The 20,452-nt window shown below is 39.1% G+C and overlaps 1 protein-coding gene across 1 annotated transcript; it reads right to left on the reverse strand.

Annotated features, from left to right (window-relative positions):
• Positions 1 to 170: 170 nt before the first annotated feature.
• On the reverse strand, positions 171 to 19,825 carry Ccdc39 (Coiled-coil domain containing protein 39). The gene is made up of 25 exons (XM_074090069.1): positions 19,707 to 19,825; positions 19,499 to 19,635; positions 19,310 to 19,418; positions 18,442 to 18,589; positions 17,671 to 17,828; positions 17,449 to 17,568; positions 17,257 to 17,358; positions 16,633 to 16,824; positions 15,975 to 16,100; positions 15,693 to 15,782; positions 15,286 to 15,412; positions 14,978 to 15,066; positions 14,475 to 14,572; positions 13,518 to 13,647; positions 13,010 to 13,204; positions 11,849 to 11,988; positions 10,670 to 10,745; positions 10,123 to 10,282; positions 9,011 to 9,176; positions 8,284 to 8,431; positions 7,501 to 7,676; positions 6,455 to 6,510; positions 5,706 to 5,824; positions 2,291 to 2,315; positions 171 to 655 (listed from the first exon to the last, which is right to left on the reverse strand). Exons 2-25 carry the CDS (start codon positions 19,624 to 19,626, stop codon positions 546 to 548), a joined length of 2,988 nt encoding a protein of 995 aa, XP_073946170.1. The 5' UTR covers positions 19,627 to 19,635; positions 19,707 to 19,825; the 3' UTR covers positions 171 to 545.
• Between the last annotated feature and the right edge of the window lie 627 nt (positions 19,826 to 20,452).

Raw genomic sequence — 20,452 nt, forward strand, 5'->3', positions numbered from 1 at the left:
TTATTTTTCTGTTTTTTCTGTGCGTCTATATTTCAGTTTGTATTTTCAATTTCGGTTTTACGGGATGACCGTAAAAGTAAAAATTTGGAATTGAAGTCAAATTCCATGTTGAATTTCGTAGATCCGGCACTAATAAAATAATACGTAGGATTAGGGAAAAATAAACAAAATAAATTTATTTTTTTATATTAAAAGTAGTAAATACAACCAGCTGTGCATTTAGGCATGAAAGTAATAAACAACTATAATGTATAAATAACAAATCAGAAATTTACTGTGGCTTCACTTCATGACCTTCAACTAGAATCCACACTTTCCCAAATGTTAGCGAACGTGTGCGTACTTTCTTGAAAATGAAGTATAATTAACTACCAATGGGAACACTTCATACTCGTACTAACGTACATATAGGTAAGAAATAAATACCGTAACAAATCAATTCACACGAACAAGTTGTATACGTGAAAATGGAACTATTAACGCGTTTTTGTTGTGCGCATAAAGTATGATGCTATATTTGATATGGCATGGATGGGTGCAGGTATTTATCGGAACGATTTTTGGAATCGGGGCGGGGCTGTGATGGAGGGTGCAGGCGGCAGCGCTTCTTCCAACCCCAGGGTCACGACGCGCAGCGACACCGTGGACCGCCGGGCTGTGCAACACATCCAAATTTTGTTGTAATGTTCAGTCAAGTTATATGCATGGCTACAGCAGATGAGTAGGGCATCTAAAATACATGACAATTATAAAGTAGGATAACCAAGTTTTTCCTTTCATGGGTAACTTCAGTTTTTCATACAATAAAATAATAGTTATCATCGTTTGGAAGTACAGTCACCAGCACCAATATCTGACACAACAAGCGTGCATAAATATCTGATACGACTCTATTTCTAGGGCCGGAAGGACGTGTCAGATATTTTTGCACGCTGCGCTGTGGCAGATATTATTACTGGTGACTGTACTTGTTAGTACAGTTTGATTCATTTGAGTTAACACTTGACAGATGGGCGTGCCTTCAGTCAATTTTCAACTTTGACGTCATACAAATAAAGCCATTTTTAGTATACCACTACCCACGTTTACAGATTATGTAAAAACTATTTTATTTGCATGATGTCAAAGTTGAAAATTGACTGAAGGCACGCCCATCTGTCAAGCGTTAACTCCAAGTAATCGTACTGTATTTTACTTCAAAAGCATAAATTCCTTGTAGCGATTCACCAAATAGCATTACACCTCGAACTAACAAAAATTCTTTACAATCTTGTACTTGACGCATTTCGCCGTGATCGATGTTTGCTTGAGACTCTTAATTAATTTGACGTGTTAATAGATGTTTGCACTAAAATACACTACTACTACACGATCGAGGTGAAATGCGACTAAAACTAATAGCGAGTAAAGAACTAACAAATGTTTGGTTCGCCATATTTGGGCAATATCTACTTCTCTACTCCAAAACTGCAAGTATGCAAGGTGCGTTCTTTTTAAAATGCCATGTGAGAAAATATCATTCAAAAGTGGCCAACTTTTTCTTGTTTGTTGTTCTGTCCCATTGTCCAAGAGACAACAGGGACAGTTTCTTAAAAAATCTTATAGTAGTAATAAATACTATTTGTTGCTAGAAGAAAGTCCATGAAAAATGTGTACGCTCGATGAATGTTAACCAAACATAGAAACTCGTGGTTTTATTTAAAGAGTTGTCCAGGGGCGAAACCTTGTGATTTGTTTGCAAAATATTCAACTTTAAAATGCTAATTTTCATTAAAATCGAGCGTCCATCCCCCCCTCTAAAATCTAAATCGGTGGGTGGAAAATTTTGAAAAATTCAGGATGGTAGGTATCTAGTAAGTATATTAAACTTACAAGGAAAACTATAACGGTTAAGTTTTCTTGAGAATTATTAGTAAGTAGCTTAAGAGTCAATAGCAAATAAAATATACCTAAACTGGGAATATTCCGTACAAAATACGAAATCCTTAGAAAAATATTACTTAATTTTCTCGTAATGGCTACGGAACCCTATTTCGGGCGTGTCCGACACGCTCTTGGTCGGTTTTATTCCGGAAAATGCACAGTTCCCGAGGGAACAGTGCGCGATAACCGAATTCCACGTGGGCGAAGCCACGGACAAAAACTAGTAGCCTATATGTAGGTATTTGTACATACATAAAACCAACATACTATCAGCTCTAGCAAAACATGAACTTGAATATATAATACCTCTAATTGTTCAATTATATATATTATCTAATAATAAATAGGCGAATAAGTGGCTAATTACCTTGTTCAGGAATGTCGTCGATCAGCTGCAATTGAAACACAAAGCGTTGTGAATATTTGTTATTAAACACCAGCACGGATATTAGCTTCCACGCGCATTGAAAACCGAATATTTATAAATTTGTAGCATTGAGCGTCATGATATCTTTATTAAATAAATTTACAAGCTTCATTTGATGATTGTTTGAGTAGAAAAACATAGTGAGGAAAACTGCACACTTTTTACGAAGCAATTCATTCAATGTATGCGAAGAACTCAATCAGCAAGTCTCAATTCCAAGTCTGGTATTCCGGATGAGGCCTAGCCTTTCAGTAGGAGACATAAATAGATTAGTTTATTACAAATCTCTAACGCAGCAAGGATGAAGGTTTTTAGTTAGGTAATAGTTTTTAAATCCATAAATCGTAATTATCGATCGACCATTGTCAGACAAGTTTCACGATAAAATCAGTTTAATAGTTTATTAATGTTATCTAACGTGATTTATGGTTTCATCAGGTGTCTACGTTTTTATACACAGGATAAGTAACCTGATAAATCTAGTTTTCACCTCCCTAGCTCAAAAAGGCTGCGTTACGGGTGTCAGATTACATGTAATGTAATCAAGTGAAACGGGACATTACCATTACATATTATGGAATCCGTAATTATCTATACAAATATTATAATTACATACTAGTAACTGGGAAATTGTCGATTTCAAAGTACTGGAATTGTTGACTAGATTACTTCCAGATTACTTATATATATTAAGTTTAAATAAATTTAACGGAGTTAAAATTGGGCGGGAGTTCGGTCGGTCAGTCGGTCAGTCCATCCCTCATTCTGGCCGTTACCTTTTACACTTAACCCTTTTTTTATCGTACTTAATTGGCATTTCCTTGACGAAGTTGAATTATTTCTAATTTTGCCATAAGTTCCCTTTTAAAACAACGAAATTTCTCGACATCAATAATGCATGCCTTTGTGTATATAACATAATATACACCGTGTTTTTTTTTAAATCCCTTAACTTCGACAGACGGCTCATTTCATATGAATTAACTGATAGTTAACTTTTTCATCAAATCGAATTGCATATAATAACTTCAGTCATTGGTAATAGTAAAATATAAACAAACTTGACAAGTGACTTTGACGTGACACATAAGAGAGACATCAAAAAAATCCACATGTGTAACTTTCTTTTGCTAAATATGTGTGAATTAAAAACGGATTAGTTATGAACTTTGAAAAAACGTCAAAAATTAAGAACTTTTACGCTGTTTTTCTGCAAATAATTAATTATCTTAACTCTTGATTATCTTTGAAACAGTAAGAGTTAGAGCAAGTCCCCTTAAAGTAAACGGATATCAAAAATAACACAGTGTATACATATAAAAATATAAGTCTTATTTGAATCATAAGTCGTTTTGATTAAGGTATGGCCACTTTTTGCGTGGAATTTGTTCTGAGTTACGCTTCCTGTTCGTTAGTTAGCCCCTTATCAACGGATTCAACACCAAAATTTAATGTGAAAGTCATAGATATAGATATACACTAGATAGATAACGCAAATGCATCTTTCTTCAATATATTATATATCAATAATCGATTTTAATCGATATCGGACAGAAGAATGATAATAACTATTATAGAAAAAGGCAATTTATTAGTTATTGATAAAAACAAGCTCATGTCATGTCTTAATTTTACACGAGAGACCTATATATAAACAACACACACACACACACACACACACACACACACACACACAAACATCATGCCTTTTTTATGTGAATTTATGTTTTTATACTTTTTTACCATTTTTTAATAATTTTGTATGTTCTATTAGGCAGTCTCATTAAAGATACGTACCAGTTAACACGTGTTTTGCATTTAGTAGGCTCGCAGACCCTTAAGGCCCAGTTTTAGCCCTTAAGGCACCAGACCGTAACACCTGCCATGTTATTTTGTTATGACGATTAAAGTTTCTATCTATCTATCTATCTATCTACCTGTGTTCCCAAATGGGGTAGGCAGAGCACACGAGACGTTACCGCTTCAGAGCCACTTTTAGCAATTTTAGATTTTAAGTTTGACAAAAACGGTACAATAGTGACAGATTGCTAGCCTGTCGCCTACGGTATACCTAAACCTATATCCTCAGTCGCCTCTTACAACACCCACGGAAGAAACGGAGAGATAATTCTAACCCGACACCACAAGGGTAAACACACACACACAAACACACACACACACACACACACACACATAAACAAAGTATAAGAAACAATATTTTTTTAGAATAAGAATAGATTGATTTTTAATATTAATTATTTAATAATGCCGTTTAATATCATTCATCTGTCTATATCATTCGTCTGTCAGAAAATCGATGTCATTCATGTTAATCGATATACTGTACTGGTGATTGCTGGCGCGGTTGGCGAGGATGTAAAATCTATGAGTATGAGTAGTTGAATCGTTTGAATCGAGCTGAGCGGAGGGGCATCGGCAGCATCTCATTTGAATTTCCCGTTACTAAATTTCGCCTGTGGCGTTACAGTAGGCGCTAAAAAATCGGCACGCTTAGTTTGAATGCAAATCGTGATACTTGCGTTATCTATGTGAATCTATGTCTGTGGTGAAAGGAAATGCTAGAATGAGACAAAACAAAACAAAAAAATTATAAAATAAGGTTTGTCAATGAAGTAATCTAGTCTGGAACTGGAGTAAAGTAATTCAGACAACTTAATTACTTGATTACCGAGGAATCAAGATTACAGTAGTGGTTTACAATACCGATTCTAAAGGAATGGATTACAAATGTAATCATAGTTCAGTATTACAGTAATTTTGATTAACTAAGTAATTGATTACTGAGGAATCAGTATTACTGAAATGTAATCGTGTAAATTATTCCAAAAGTAATTGATTACGCCCAACTTTGCTTCGAAATCTGCGTGGAAAAACGCCTTTTCTCCTCTTGGCTGGAAAAGGCTTTTAAAATTCGAACGTTGTCATGACCAGGGGGCTCCTACGAAATTCGAAGTTCCTATCGCACCGTCCCTCATACTCTTGTATTAAATAATATAAGCGGCAGCAGGACGGCAAGAGACCAAATTCGAATTTTGTACTTCATAGTATAGGGCCAAGCCCTTCCTAGGATCCTTCGCTAATCCTTTGCTTGCTCGCGTTACAATAAAAGTACTCGCGCCAAACAGTAACTTTCCACCCCTGCATAACAAATAACTATTATTGACTCACGTATACGTTCGCAAGGGCTCGCTTTTTTTTTATTGCAAAGACTAAGATGATGTCATGGTTTGTTTTAACCATTCTAAAATAGAAACATTCACCTGCATTAATGTGCATAAACGAAACCAGACATGCACGGTGACTAAGAAGAAATAAGAGAGTAGTAAAAACGTACTGATTGCTCTTGAACTTTCATGGCGAGCGACTTTCGGAACATTGAAAGCCTCTTAGTGTATCCGCTAGCCACGCTTACACCGCTCTTCGTGGACTCGTCTGAAGTAGAGAATATGGACTCTGGAAAACAAAGTTACAGGGTTACCCACAAGTAGTTGCCTCAAGCAAGTAAGTGCATTGGTAAAATTGAGAAAATAGGTTTTTATAACCGTCGTTTTTCTTCTCATTCATTATCCTCCTAATATTATAAATGCGAAAGTTTGTAAGTCTGTTTGTTTGATTGTTACTTCATCATTTCTATACCGCTGATCCAGTTTAGATGAAATTCGGTGTAAAGATAGTTTGCGTCCCGGAGAAGGACATAGGATAGTTGTTATCCCGGAAAATTGTATAGTTCCCGCGGGATAGTGAAAACCGAATTCTACGCGGGTGAAGCCGCGGGCAAAAGCTAGTAATATTATAAATGTGAAAGTTTGTATGTCTGTTTGTTTGTTACTTCTTCACGCTTAAACCGCAGAACCGATTTAGATGAAATTCGGTATACAGATAGTTTGAGTCCCGGGGAAGGACATAGGATAGTTTTTATTCCGAATAATTGAATATTTCCCGCGGGATAGCGATAAAAGAATTCTACACGGACAGAGTCTTCTATGTTACGGTTCTTATTCGCACAACGTTTCCCCAACCACAGCAACAACCGCAGCAGTTTATTGTCATATTTATTTAAAGACTAAACCTAAACGTCCTTACCGTCAACTTCAATAGTAGTCTCTTTTGTTTGAGGTATATCCGTATCTGCTATAATCCTGTCAACAAACAATAGCAGTTGAGTTATTATAAGAATGATAATTGATAATGATAATGGTTCCGTACTAACTACTACTAACTACTAATATGCAGAGTTTTAATCGACTATTACCCATCAACTTGTAAAGTCTGCTAAGCTGTGATAGGTTTAGCTAGTACCTAGGTGGGGGGTGGAGATTTACTTTTAACAAAAGTTAGCACTTGTAAAGCCTGATAATTTATAAACGGACCCTTACATCGAAAAATGGTCTTAGCAAGCTTCTAACTAAAGACCTATCCAACGATACCCCACACTACGGTTTAAATATTTTTTTTTGAATGAAATCGCTTTTGTACATGTATCTCAACGCGGGCTGTCCTGTTTATACAGCCGGTTTTCTTCACTAGTTGTTTTTATTGTTTGATAGCAATGATACTGGATATCACACACACATACAGTTATTCCATATTTAAGTCATAATCATAAATCATAATGTATATGAAGTCCCCTTTAATGCAATTCTAGTCATTGGCGTGCAGTGAGTCAATTCCTGGGTAGGCACCGGTAGTTTGCGTCTGCAGCAGCACGCCACCCTCCTGCAGCAGGGTAGGCAACGCTAGCGCTGTGCTACCTACCTTCTCTCAATGCACGCCATAGATCTAATATGCTGCATTTACACTCGCGTACGAGTCGCGAGACGAGGCGCGAGGCGAGGTACGAGATGAGAGTGTGACGACGCGCGTGGCTCGCAGCACTCGCGTCCGGAGCGGTTTTTGGGCACGAGTCAAAGGACCTCGCGACGATCGCGAGCTTGATGTTTACATTCGCGCTCGCGCTTCGTTCGAGTTTGAACCTTGTGTGAAAGACAACTAACTCGCCACGGGAGTGTACACAGGAAGCTCATTTCAATCGATCACGCGAGCCGCGGGCCGGAGGCGACGCACAAGACGAGAGTGTAAATCCCGTATAAGCGTAATAGTAGACTGCCAGTAGTTAAACAGCAAGTTACCGCTGCACGAAGGTTAGCAGTTTGCGCTGGTGCCTCGTGAGATGGCGCTGCAGGTCGGTGGAGGCGAGGAGCGCGGCGAAGCGCGAGAATACGCGCGCGGCGCCCGCGCACGCGTCCGCCAGCGCGTGCAGCGCCGCCGCCGCCGCCTCCGCGTAGTCACGCACCCACAGCGCCAACTGACCGACACACAGAGTATGCAAATGTTAATCACACAGAGTATGTAAATTGACTAAGGGGTGGATGAGCCAAATCGTAAAGTTTTTGGATTTCGATCACTAAAGCGGGCTTGCGCGAAGCAAAGTGAACTGCTATTCAGGCTTACTATTGTCAAAATGTATTGAACCTTCGACCTTAACCCTGGTAACTACAACAGCCTTACCCGCAGTTTTGCTCGTTTTAACCAATTAAATCTAGTATTTGAGATTAAATTCAGTTTTGGCAAAAAAAAAATGGTACTCAATATCCTTGCATAGGAATAATCCGTGTCAAATTTAAAGCTTCTGAACCCAGCCGTTGAGATTTCGCGATTTTATCCCGACTCCGTGGGAAGTTATATCAGAGAATACAAAATTATCTCTAAATCCAGCGTTTGTAGCGATTTTGAAGTAACATACGCACGCACATGGACTTTTTTATTTTAGTATTTTATTATTAGTAGGTATACGAATGTTGGCGAATGCAGTCTTAACTTCTATGAATACACGTATATTAATAACATATCTATTTCTCTTTTTTTTCTTGGTAAAAGGCTCGCTTGCCGAAGTAGCTCCATGGAAGTCTCACCTGGAATATGCGCCACTCATCGATACCTTCAACGAGTTTTTTCGCACGCTTTGCGTTGTGCTTGACAATGTCTTGCGCATTCTGCAAACGGCCCTCCTGCCTAGATAACTTTTCCCGGAGGCTCTCCAGATCGTTCTCAGTCTCGGATCTAGAGACAAAAAGAACGAACCAATGTTTATTAACGATTTTTAATAGTACATTGTGTCTTAAGAATGGTAAATAAGGAATTACGAACGAGAGTCTATTAGAAGCCCAAAGTCGAAGGGCTTTAATGAGTCGATATTCGTAATTCTAGTACCGCCCGTGCGACATACAATGTTTTTCATCACATTTGCGAGTAAAATTTTATATATCTAAAAGAAAAAATATAATTGTTCCAAATATTGGCGATACCTTAGGCTGCGCTCTTGGTAGCGCCGCCCTCCCTTCCCCCCCCCCCCCACAGCATGCACCGCAGCGTGCGTATGCGGGTGGGCCAGCGCATGCAGCACCATTAGTACGGGCATTGACTCACTTACCGACCTTGGGCTTCATGACAAGAAAATTTGTACGCGCAATGACTCATTTACCGACCACGGGCTTCAAGACAAGCACATTAAGGTCGCGGGTTTTATTTGGGGGGTTGCAACCAAGGTAGCCTGCATGTTACGACACTGTTTACGAGCAAGTGTGATGAAAACATCTTTATGACTTTCATATAGGAAAGGTATAGGTAAATCAGACTTACTGTCTATTTGTGAGCTGTTTGTTCTTGTCGTTAAGTATCGTAAGCCTTGAAGTGGAATCTGATAAATTTTGCTCCAAAGTCGCCGTTGTCGCCAATATTTCTTTCAGCTCATCACGCATCTCGTAATACTGTTTTGTAAGCTCGTTGAGTTGTTCTATCTCGGGCGCTGTGGGAATGAGATGTAATTAAATAAGTAGGTAAATACTATCCAATCAACTGTTTACAACAAATACCATAGTGATGTAACATACTTATATTATAAGAGACATTATTTATTTTTCATTAATTACATAATAGTTCCAAGATACAGACTTGATATATGTAAAAAAAAACTTATTTTATCCCTCAACACCACATCAGCTTTGAAACATATAAATATATATTTTAGTTGTAGGCAATTGAGCAGTCAAATAAGTGACATTAGTGCTCACTATAACTGTACAAAATCCATGGGAAGCCTGCCTTCCACCCGGGAAAGTGATTCAGTTTCTTCGCCTGTACAGCTATTCAAGACTTTTTTTTATCCTGAAACGCAAAAGTGTCCAAAGCGCGCTTTTTTAAACGACCAATATGTACAAACTTCGGCTCGAAAGTAAGGCGATTACTATTAACTTGGGGCATCCTGCGCATGGACCATTCGCGCACGCTAATCAGCGCTAACGCTTGTCACGCGCACCCTCCCCGCGCGTCGCTCAGTCCTCCGCGATACCTTATTTTTCATCATACTTTCTTGTAAACAGTGTCGTAGCATGTAAGCTAACTTGTTTGCAATCCCCTAAATAAAACACAAGGACTTTTTTGCGTATAACGCCTAAGGGCGTGACACGGGCGTAATGAGCTTGATATTATGTACTACTGGGCTCTTGAGCTGAGCACCGCCTTCCCGCACTTTAGGCACCCTGCTGAACTGCAGCTGCCCCCGAACTGCACGCCAAGCACAGTATCGAAATTTTTTGTACAAATATATATATTTTTTGTCTTACAAATATAAAATTAAACTCACAAATGTGATGTAATAACATTTTATATAGCACTAATGGGCCGCCCTTAAGACACGATTTACTGTTCTTCCCTGCTGCGGGTTGTTATAACAGGTGTAAAAGTGGTGTTACTATCGTCGGCGAGCGGCGAGATGTGGTGCATGAAGTGGCGATGCGCGGCGTGCACGACGCGCAGCGTGGCCTCGAGCGCCGAGATGTCGCGCTCGCGCCGCCCGATGTCCACGTCCAGCGCCGCGCCGCGCTCGCGCAGCTCCGCGCGCTCCGCCGCGAACTAACCAACGCAACACACCGATTACTATTCGCTGGGTGCGAAGTACTAGGTGGGGGTGATGAAATCTATCGCAGCGCTCATAGTGAACTAAAGTAGAAATAATGTAGGCTCTGTCATCTGTCATACTCAAGGTATCTGTCATTAACAAATCAATTGGGATGTCCCAAAATCTTTCAGTGATAACCGGTTGCGGCACATCACTATTTATGAGACTTAAAAAACAGACCATAAATAAAAATATTACAAGTAGCTGCCTATATATAAGGAGCGTCACTTCCTTACTCCGTACCTGCCTAATTAATTACACAATAAATAACGAACAATGTATACCCATCCATAAGTATCATAAGTAATGGACACACAATTCAAACATGACAGCGTAGGTACCTTTATTTTGAAGAAAGTAACAGATAGCTGCTGCCCAGATTCATCTTTTCCAAGTGAGGCAATGAAAATGTCGTATCTGTAACAAAAAAAAAACAAATTTTTATTTCTTGCCCTGATCTCACGGCGGTAGGCTGATACTGGTCATTCCATAGGTAACCTACATACATGTACATGTACATATGTTAGACGATTTTTTTAGACGACCAGATGGCCTAGTGTTTAGAAAACCTGACTAACGTATTCAAAAGATGTTGTAATCGTTTCACCCAGAATATGGGTGCTACGTCAGAATACGGACGTCGTTGCGGAAGGCACGGGGGGGGACAGCTGCGAGCGGTTATGTCACAAGCGATACAGACAACAATATCGTAGTCCCCCTGATATTCACTTTTTTCGAGTCGTCTACCATAGATAATGCTAAGCTTATTATTTCAACATGCTAAAAAAAATATTTGCTAAAATGATTGCAAAACAATGTGATATAAATTTTAATTATAAAAATAACGAAGTTTCATGATGTGTGGAAAATTTGTATGGAGTTAAATTGGATCAAGTTTTAATGATGTAAATAAAACGTTGGCTGACTTGAAACCACTTTGGTCTGAAATGACGTACCTACTTACTTTATAACCGACTTAAAAAAAGGAGGAGGTTCTATGTTTCAATGTTTGTATTTAAAACTGAAGTCATACCTGACTTGAGAACAAAAACTATACGTAAATCCATAATTCCCGCGGGAACTATAGTGGCCTTTGTCCTTTAGTGTGTATGTACAGTACAGGCATGGAATAACATTATTGACGAGCAAGTGTGATGAAAATTAGATTTTTGAAACCTTTCGCTTCCGTCGAATAATGAGTTTACAAAAAATCGTCGATACCGCGTTGGCGCAGGTAGGGGATGAATAGTAGATTCTACAACAAGAGCATAAATCGACCCATTTTACCCAAGGCGTTCATATATTAAATTAAGAAATATTTATATGTAAAAACTTTTTTGTTTGTGGCTGTTGATACTGATTACCTTGGTCCTAGACGAAGATTTTACTTTATGCACTAGAGCATAAAAAGTCATTTTATGTCGCCTAGATCTAGCTTAAACACGAACATTACGAGCATGAGAAGGGAAAAATATTTCTTATTGTTATTCTAGTAAGCAGTAGGGCTGTATAATGCGCACCTCTTCTTGAGCTGTTCGATGCGCTGCTCGCGCTCCTTGATCTCTCCGCGCAGCTTGCCGCAGTCCTCGCGCAGCGCGCGCGCCTGCACTGCGAACATCTCGCGGCGCGCTGCTATCTCCACCAGCCGCTCGTTCATTGCCTGCGATCACAAATTATATCTCATTCGTTTTTTCCCGCGGCTTCGGACTAATTCGTTCACCTATCGCTTACTTTCTAGCCTTTACAACAATTTTATAATTCTAAACAAATTAAAAATCGTCACTACTTTTAAAAAAAGCTCGTAACTTAAAATTATAATTATTCTAAATGAACTTTATGCGCCTTATTTTAAGGGTCGATTTTATTGACGTATTGATTGGAGATACGACATTTTTTCAAAGTAGCGACGAAATGTTGCTAGAACTATCTAGGCATAATGTGTGAATGTTTAAGTGAAATAATTAAAAGAAAGTTTATAACTTAAATAAGTAAGTTATTGTAATTTGTAATTGTCATTTATGAAACAGCAATTACTTTACTTACAATAACCATCAAACTGTGCCAATTGCCCCCATGGCTCCCTATTTTTCCATCATTGCTAAGCTTTTTCAATCTTTGCCAAGCTTATTTTGGGACTAGGTCAATTGGTGTGAATTGTCCCGTGATGTATATTTTTTTTATCATTGCCCTGAGATGTCGAGGTCTGAAGCTAGCTCCACAATGCTTGCGAAATTGAACGAAGTTAGGCGAATACTATATTGTGGAGAGGCACTTCGTCTTACTTCGTCCAACTTCGTCAACAAGTACCACAGACTCGTATTCCGACGCAATAAGGCCGTAGTAACATATCGTCACTACTTTGAAAAAATCTCGTATCTCAAATCAATACGTCAACAAAATGTAACCTTGACGTAATGGTCATAAAGTGCACTCAGAAAAATTATCCATTTTGAGATAAGAGTTTTTTTTAAAGTAGTGACGATATGTTACTACGGCCTTATTGCGTCGGAATACGAGTCTGTGGTACTTATTCTGAAACTTTGAATAATTTCATTTTTTTTTTTACACTTGACTGTACACGAAAAATCGGATCGGTATTATTCGGACCGGTAAACAGTGTCAACCGTGTGGAGCTAGGGTGATGATGAGTTGATGATCAGTCGTGCGGGCCGCGTGCTTACCGCGTCGAGCTGCAGCCGCTGCGTGTCGGCGCTGAAGGCGTGGTCCTCGAGCGCGGCGAGCGCGCGCGCCGCGTGCGCCACGCGCAGCCGCATCAGCGCCTCCTCCACGCGCCGCTTGCGCCACTCGTCGCGGGCGGCGCGCGCCTCCTTGTCGCCGCCCTCCACCGTCAGCATTGACGACTTCAAACGACTTTGCTGAAAACACAACACATCACTTTTAAAACACGTTGATCGATCACCATTATACTTGTAGGTATGCTTTAACACACAAAATATTTCGTCATTATTGTCAGATGTTGTAAGTATAGGTACGTAATACTGCGCCACTTTGGATGCTGACAAGATGCCGATGTAGCATATGCCTCTCTGTTCATAGGCTTATTAATTCAGTACAAATTTATTTTTGACATAGCATAACGAAGATGAAGCACCAATACCGGGCGGAATTGGTGCTTCATCTTCGTTACTCTGATTGCCGTGGCAAGTGACGCCAGCGCGGCACACGCACCAGCTGCACGTGCGTCTGGCTGCACGCCTCCAGCTCGCGCGTCAGCCGGCGCATGTCGTCGTGCAGCCGCGCGGCGTGCCGCTCTAGCAGCGCCACGCGCGCCGCGTGCCGCCCGCACACTTCCTTTAACCTGGAACACACAGTATAACCTACCAACCGCGGGTCTATTTTGCAATGGTTGATGATGATGGATGACACCAGTTCAATGAGAGCTACCGTTTTCCCGCTCACCAGTTGGCGCCACTGTAGACAAAGGTCCTGCCCGAGGTATAATGGTTAGTTTGTTATTAACTTATCACGGGCATGAAAACAAACATTTAATTCATATTTAATACATAAAATAAATAAAATTAAAATATCGAGCATGCCAGTATTGCGTAGTCCCGTTTTGTTCGGAAAAAAAGACCGAACCCCGAATTTCCGAAAGACAAAACTGTCACAAAACACAAACATTCAGTGGCCCGTAACGCATATTTGCCATAATTAATTTCAGGTATTGCTAAATAGTCACAAACTTATTCTAAATATAAATAAACCAGCGTAGCTCACCACCCAAAAACAGTGACATTTCGGAGACCTCTCGCTACATTAGCGCATCTAGCGGCGAATTCATACGCGATAGCCCTCATTACAATGAAATGTATAAGAACGATGTGGTTTTAAGTCATGAGCTTCTCGTCTTTTGTGAATGAAAGGGTTAATTTTTGCTGAAGATGGCTCTGAAGCTCTAATTTCTTAGGCTAACGGTGCCATCATTATATCAGCCGTAAGACAGTAAATGATTGTCACTAGAAAGAACGTTGTCAATGTATGTAAACTGCGGTTTACTACATTGCTTTGGCCAAATTGTTTACATAGACGTTTTAGTGACGTCATCCATAGCTATATTACGGCCGCTATTATGATGGCACCGCTAACCTAGAAAAACAGAGCTTTAGTACTGGTACTGGTGCTAACCTGGCCTCCCGCTCTAGAAGCTCGGCAGAGCACTCGCGTTCAGCTTGAGCGCCCTCCATATGCGCAACCTGGGCTCCTATAGTCTCCACTTGGTAGCACTAAAATCATTTAATACAACTGTTACATACAAGATATACTATTGTCATTGGTACTGGCGGTTCCAAATTAATTAAATACAAATAGCAAAATGGATTTATTCGAAATCGGTAGGTACTAGGTTTAAATTTATTACCAAACTATCTGTTGCCCGTGATTCCATCCGCGTACAATTAGAATTTGTTTTCCGCTATCTCGCGGGAACTATGCCATTTTCCGGCATAAAAACTATCCTAAGTCCTTCCCCGGGACTCAAACTACCGTTTAGACGTGAAGAGGAGACAAACAAACATAGATCTACAAACCTACGCATTTATAGTAATATTTGTGGATGATTTATAACAGTTTATAAGCAGTTTTAACTTTTAATTCAAGCCATTTCTTAGTTTCGACCTGAGAGTACTTACTATACCGTAAAGGGATTCCTTCTGGCTCTGCAGACTTCTGAGAACACCGCGCTGTTTAGTTTCCAGTTTACTCATGATGGCTTTGGAAGCTAAAACATCGAGTTTTTTGTAACAATTCATATACTATAGTCGTTTTTGTTCAATCATTGTATAACAAAGATCTGGCGGTTTCTTGTGTTGTAATTTCAGATATCATTTATTTTAACTCTGCCACACCACGAAATTAAAACACTAAAATATCTGATCATCTAAAATGTAAAGCAGACAGATCAGGAAAAATACAAACAATTATACAAGAGAATAAATACCTTTAAGCTGCATATGAAAAAGTTTCTCCTCGTTTTTGAGAGCCAAAAGCTTCTGTTGTTCGACGAAGGAGCAATGCATAGCGCGCTGCTGGTTCATCGTCAAGTTACTCGCGTAACGCTCCTCCTCCTATAGACCAAATCACGTAAAATACAGCGGATTATCTACCACTGCAGTAACAGTTTGTGTTTAACGATTCACGACTGTGTATTTATTACGGCTCTTGATTACCGTTGAAGAACTCCCGATATTTTAATGCATTTGAATGCATCCCGTCCCGCCCCGTCCCGGGGGAGCTCTTGAAAGGTGACCAATGTCTACATACCGTAATAAACATATCAAGTCTACCACTGCATCTTGACGCATAATCAATAATAAGCTATATTTTATACAGTGTCAATATACGCACATTTAAAATAGTCTCGAGCTCCTTAACTCGTTTTTCAGAAGATTTGCTTTTGTCCATTGAATCCGCCATTTTCTCTTTTAGCTCTCTTATCTGAAACAAATTCGAATAGTTAAAAGAATAAGCTACTTAAATTTAATAACGCAAAGGTCTTCATTTGTTTAAAAAAAACAACAACACAAACACTGCGTTACAAGATATGATGTGTCAATATAATGTACTCGTATTTATGTAAATGCTAAACATGTCTGTCTGAAGTAGGTAAATAAACTAGATGTACTGTACCTTGGATAAGACTGCCTTGACGGCCATTTCCTTGCGATGCTGTTCTTCCATTATCCTGCGGTTTTCCATGTGCAGCTTCTCTAGTGTATTTCGCATGTTGCTCAGTTCGCGCTGCAGACTCTGTGCCTAAAAACAAAAGGACACCCCGTCGCACAGTATTTGAATAAAACAAATATTTTATGCCAGAAAAATAGTAAATAGGTAATTTGTTCAACAAGAGAGAAAATGCACCGTTGCACCACGAGATATGGCACCTAAGCTTAACGAAGGTCCCACGCTGCTGCTTCGAGTTTCAAATTGGTATGACGATGATGGATGATGTGTTCCTGTTATCCCTCACTAAGTACATACGGCTATTGGTACTGCCTTTAATTTCAAGTATGAGCCAAATAAAAAAAAATTGTGTCAAAGATATGAAATTAAAAATTAGCTTTTGTTTTATTAAGTTTAAAGGATGCTACGCCCAAAGGCCGCGCTTTAGATAATTATGGCCTCAATTTTAGCTGCAGCTAACTGTGTCTATTTAAATCTGCCAACCTAATTACCAAAGCCAAATGTAATCTCAGTGGATTCCTTAGTCCTTGCACGTGTAGCTACTTAGTATGTCATGATCTGGATGAGCTAGTCTACAAGATACGAAATAGAAATAAATAGTTACCTCGCTGTCCGCGGTCACGTTCATATCCATCAGTTGCTGGTATGCCAAGCGGGTGTTTGACAGCTGCTGAGACAGGCCCATGTTCTCCCGCAGGGCGTCCGCGTTGTTGCTGCGTTGCTGGTCGCAGAAGGCTTGGTGCTCGCGGCACTGCTCCGCTATATTATTGGCCTCGGCTTCCAGCACCGCATAATCCTTTAGCAATAACAACGCCCATGTTAATAAAGGTAACCTATATTTTTCTAAATTCACACAAAAAAGGAGCTCCCATCTTTGTATAACAATATTTTGTTATTTTTGTAATTGATTTTATTTTTAATTACCTAGAAAAGTGTAAAAACAAAAATTATTAGAAAATTTTAACCACTTGTTATGTACGCTACGTGCCTACGGATCGCTAATCTAGCGACATCGCTGCAACCGAGCAGCATTAGCTGACGAAGCAAAGTAAATTGCTAGCATCGAATTGCCTCGGGCTCTTAGGTTAAGTTAGGTTTAAGAACTATTTAATGAAATTTTTATGTTTTAAGTAAATACATTCCATCTAATTGGGTTTTTGGATGGACCCTTTGCTTACAACTCCCATATTTCTCCCATAATAAATAACTGATAAACAAGTGTAGCTACCTCTCTTATGTGCCTTATGTCCGTGTCCCTTTGCCTTAAGTTTTCAACTGCTGAAGTCCACATTACCATCATTTGCTTCCTTTGTTCCAGTCCTTCTATTACCTATACAACATAAACAGAATATTTGATTTATCCTTGATTTATAGCGAAGTTACTTTGAAAACAATAAAATAACAATATGTTTATGGTTACCTGAACTGATATCCTCTCACATGCTCTTTCCTCAGAACTTAGATTTGAAACAAGTTGGTTCAACCGGTCTAGCATGTGGTCATGTTCTACCTTGAGCTTCTGACGCTTGTTTTCTAAAGCCTAAAACAGAGAAACATAATGTTACAAACATTACAACAAGAATGTATGTTACAACAATACCAACATGATTATCCCCACATCTGCCTCCATAAAATCAATTACCTTTGCTTTTGAGACATCTTGCTTAGTAAATTGCTCAATAGCTGTAATATCGCCAGCATTTCTTTCTAGTTGAGCTCGCCATTCTTGCAAAGCCCCACGTTCACCACACACTTCCGTTTTCAGAGTGTCGGCCTTCTTCAATAATCGAGCAATACTCACTGTCATCAAAAAATTCATGTAAGCTTTATTAAATTTATATTGTAATGTTTATTTCGAACATGATAAGAAGGAGGAATAACGAAATATTATTAAAGTTTGTGAGTATGCGCATCTGAGTGTGTGTTTAATACTCTCTCACGCTAGTGGCTGCATAGATTCGAAAACCTCAACTGCTGGGTTAAGAATCATGAAATATGGCACAGTTGATTTTAATGCAATGCTAAAGACCACAACAGATTTTTCAGGAATTCCTGCCAGAATTTTCACAAGACCTTGGAATTTCAATCCATGTGCCAGATGTAATGAATTAATGATTAACACAAGTGACTTTTCAGTACACCAAATGTGACTATGTCAGGCTCATGGGGAGCCTCAGATACATGTTACACACTGTCTTGTACCAAAACCTAATCTCTGGATGCAAAGGCCTTTCTTATATATATAAACTTTTGTACTAAGATAAATGTTAAAAGTTAACCTTTGGGAGACTATTTCTCATTAACTTGTATTACCTATTGTTTGTGTTATCTTGACTATAGAACCCTAAAACACCTGTGATTTTGTGGAATTGTTACGATTACTTACCTTCTCTGATGATTCATAAAGAATTACCTTGGAGTCTGTCTACACGAGAAGTAGTATCTTTGCTTTGCTTGTGGCAATCATTAATTTCTCGATCAAGTGCATCAGCTTCATTGCATGACAATTGGCGCAGCTTGACTTCTTGCTCCAACTGTTGCTTATGTGCAAATAAGAGACGCTGTGGGAGGCACACAAACCTTAATCATTACACACACCATATTCAGCTAACATTTTTAACATTCAATAAGTTGCCATACATTTTAAAATAACAGGGTTTAATGCTCTACTCAAAATAAAATTTAGTTTGTCATCCTTAATTATTTTATTCCAAACTTGTTAATGACCAGAGATCAGAATCCTCATAGCAAAAAAAATGCCTATATAATGTGACACAATTTGTACACAAGAATGATAGGTAACTAGAAAGTTAAACACAAATTGCTGTGAGAATTCCTCTTTCTAAGAAAAAAATTGCAAGGAGCACTCCTTGGTATAAAAGAAAACCTGCAGAAGATGCAATGAACCCCCAAAAAATCCTGCCAGTGCGTTGCCTATAGCTGGCTTCATACCTTAAAGAGATTATCATGACCTCAGAACAACTAACAGGAATTAATTTTGTAAAATTACTAAATTAAACAGTTCAACTCACGATTATAAGTCGATTATAATGTGAAGTATTGGGAGTTGAACCATTTAATTTAGTAATTTTATCAAATATGTCTAACGAGATCTTAAATAATACGAATAATTTTCTACTTTAGACTTTTCTTTATGTCTGCAGTATCAGAAAGCAGTAATTTTACCTTAGTAGTAATTCAAATTCAATCAGTAAATAGGCCGCAATGGGCACTTTTAAACATCATTTTTTAAACTACCATATCAAATCAAATATACTCACCGCATTTTCTTGGTATTCTGTATGAACATGATGCTTGTACTTATTGAGATCATCGCGTTTTTGGTTTTGAAGCGCAAGAGCTTCTTTCAAACTCTGTATTTCATTTTGTCTGTAATAGAAGTACAAGTGCTAATTACCAAAACTCGTGACTTTTGCGTTACTTCGTAAAAACTTCATCAAGTTAAATACCTGTTAATTAACAGAGTTTCCAGGACCTCGTTATCAGGATTAGCTAAAGGGATTCGTGTTCCCTGATTCCACCCAAGTGCATCTAACAGTTGGGCCATATACCCAGGAACTTTCTGTTCCACACTCATTCTTAGGAGCTTCAAAGAAACCCAAAATAAAACATACAAATTAAAAACATATTACAAAGAGATCTGTTAAATCAATGTACCTGCCACAGAATACCAGGACGACCAATCTTTAATTCAAAGCACAGACATGCTTAGAAACGAGCATAGAAACAATCAAACAAAAACAAGAAACTTTCAGTGTAATGACATTGACAGTTGTATCCTGACATTGACGGCCGCGACGCTTGAAGTTGACAAACATTTAAAGGCGCGGCCTCATGCAAGTCGCTCGACGCTCGTTTCCAGCGATAAATCTGGTCACGTGACATATAGCGATAAAGCTGAAAATGTGCTGTATGCAATCGCTCATCGCTACAAATCTGGTCACGTGACATATAGCGATAAAGCTGAAAATGTGCTGTATGCAATCGCTCGTCGCTACAAATCTGGTCACGTGACATATAGCGATAAAGCTGAAAATGTGCTGTATGCAATCGCTCGTCGCTACAAATCTGGTCACGTGACATATAGCGATAAAGCTGAAAATGTGCTGTATGCAATCGCTCGTCGCTACAAATCTGGTCACGTGACATATAGCGATAAAGCTGAAAATGTGCTGTATGCAATCGCTCGTCGCTACAAATCTGGTCACGTGACATATAGCGATAAAGCTGAAAATGTGCTGTATGCAATCGCTCGTCGCTACAAATCTGGTCACGTGACATATAGCGATAAAGCTGAAAATGTGCTGTATGCAATCGCTCGTCGCTACAAATCTGGTCACGTCACATATAGCGATAAAGCTGAAAATGTGCTGTATGCAATCGCTCGTCGCTACAAATCTGGT

The sequence above is a fragment of the Choristoneura fumiferana genome, chromosome Z (assembly GCF_025370935.1).
Source record: "Choristoneura fumiferana chromosome Z, NRCan_CFum_1, whole genome shotgun sequence".
Classification (NCBI taxonomy): domain Eukaryota; kingdom Metazoa; phylum Arthropoda; class Insecta; order Lepidoptera; family Tortricidae; genus Choristoneura; species Choristoneura fumiferana.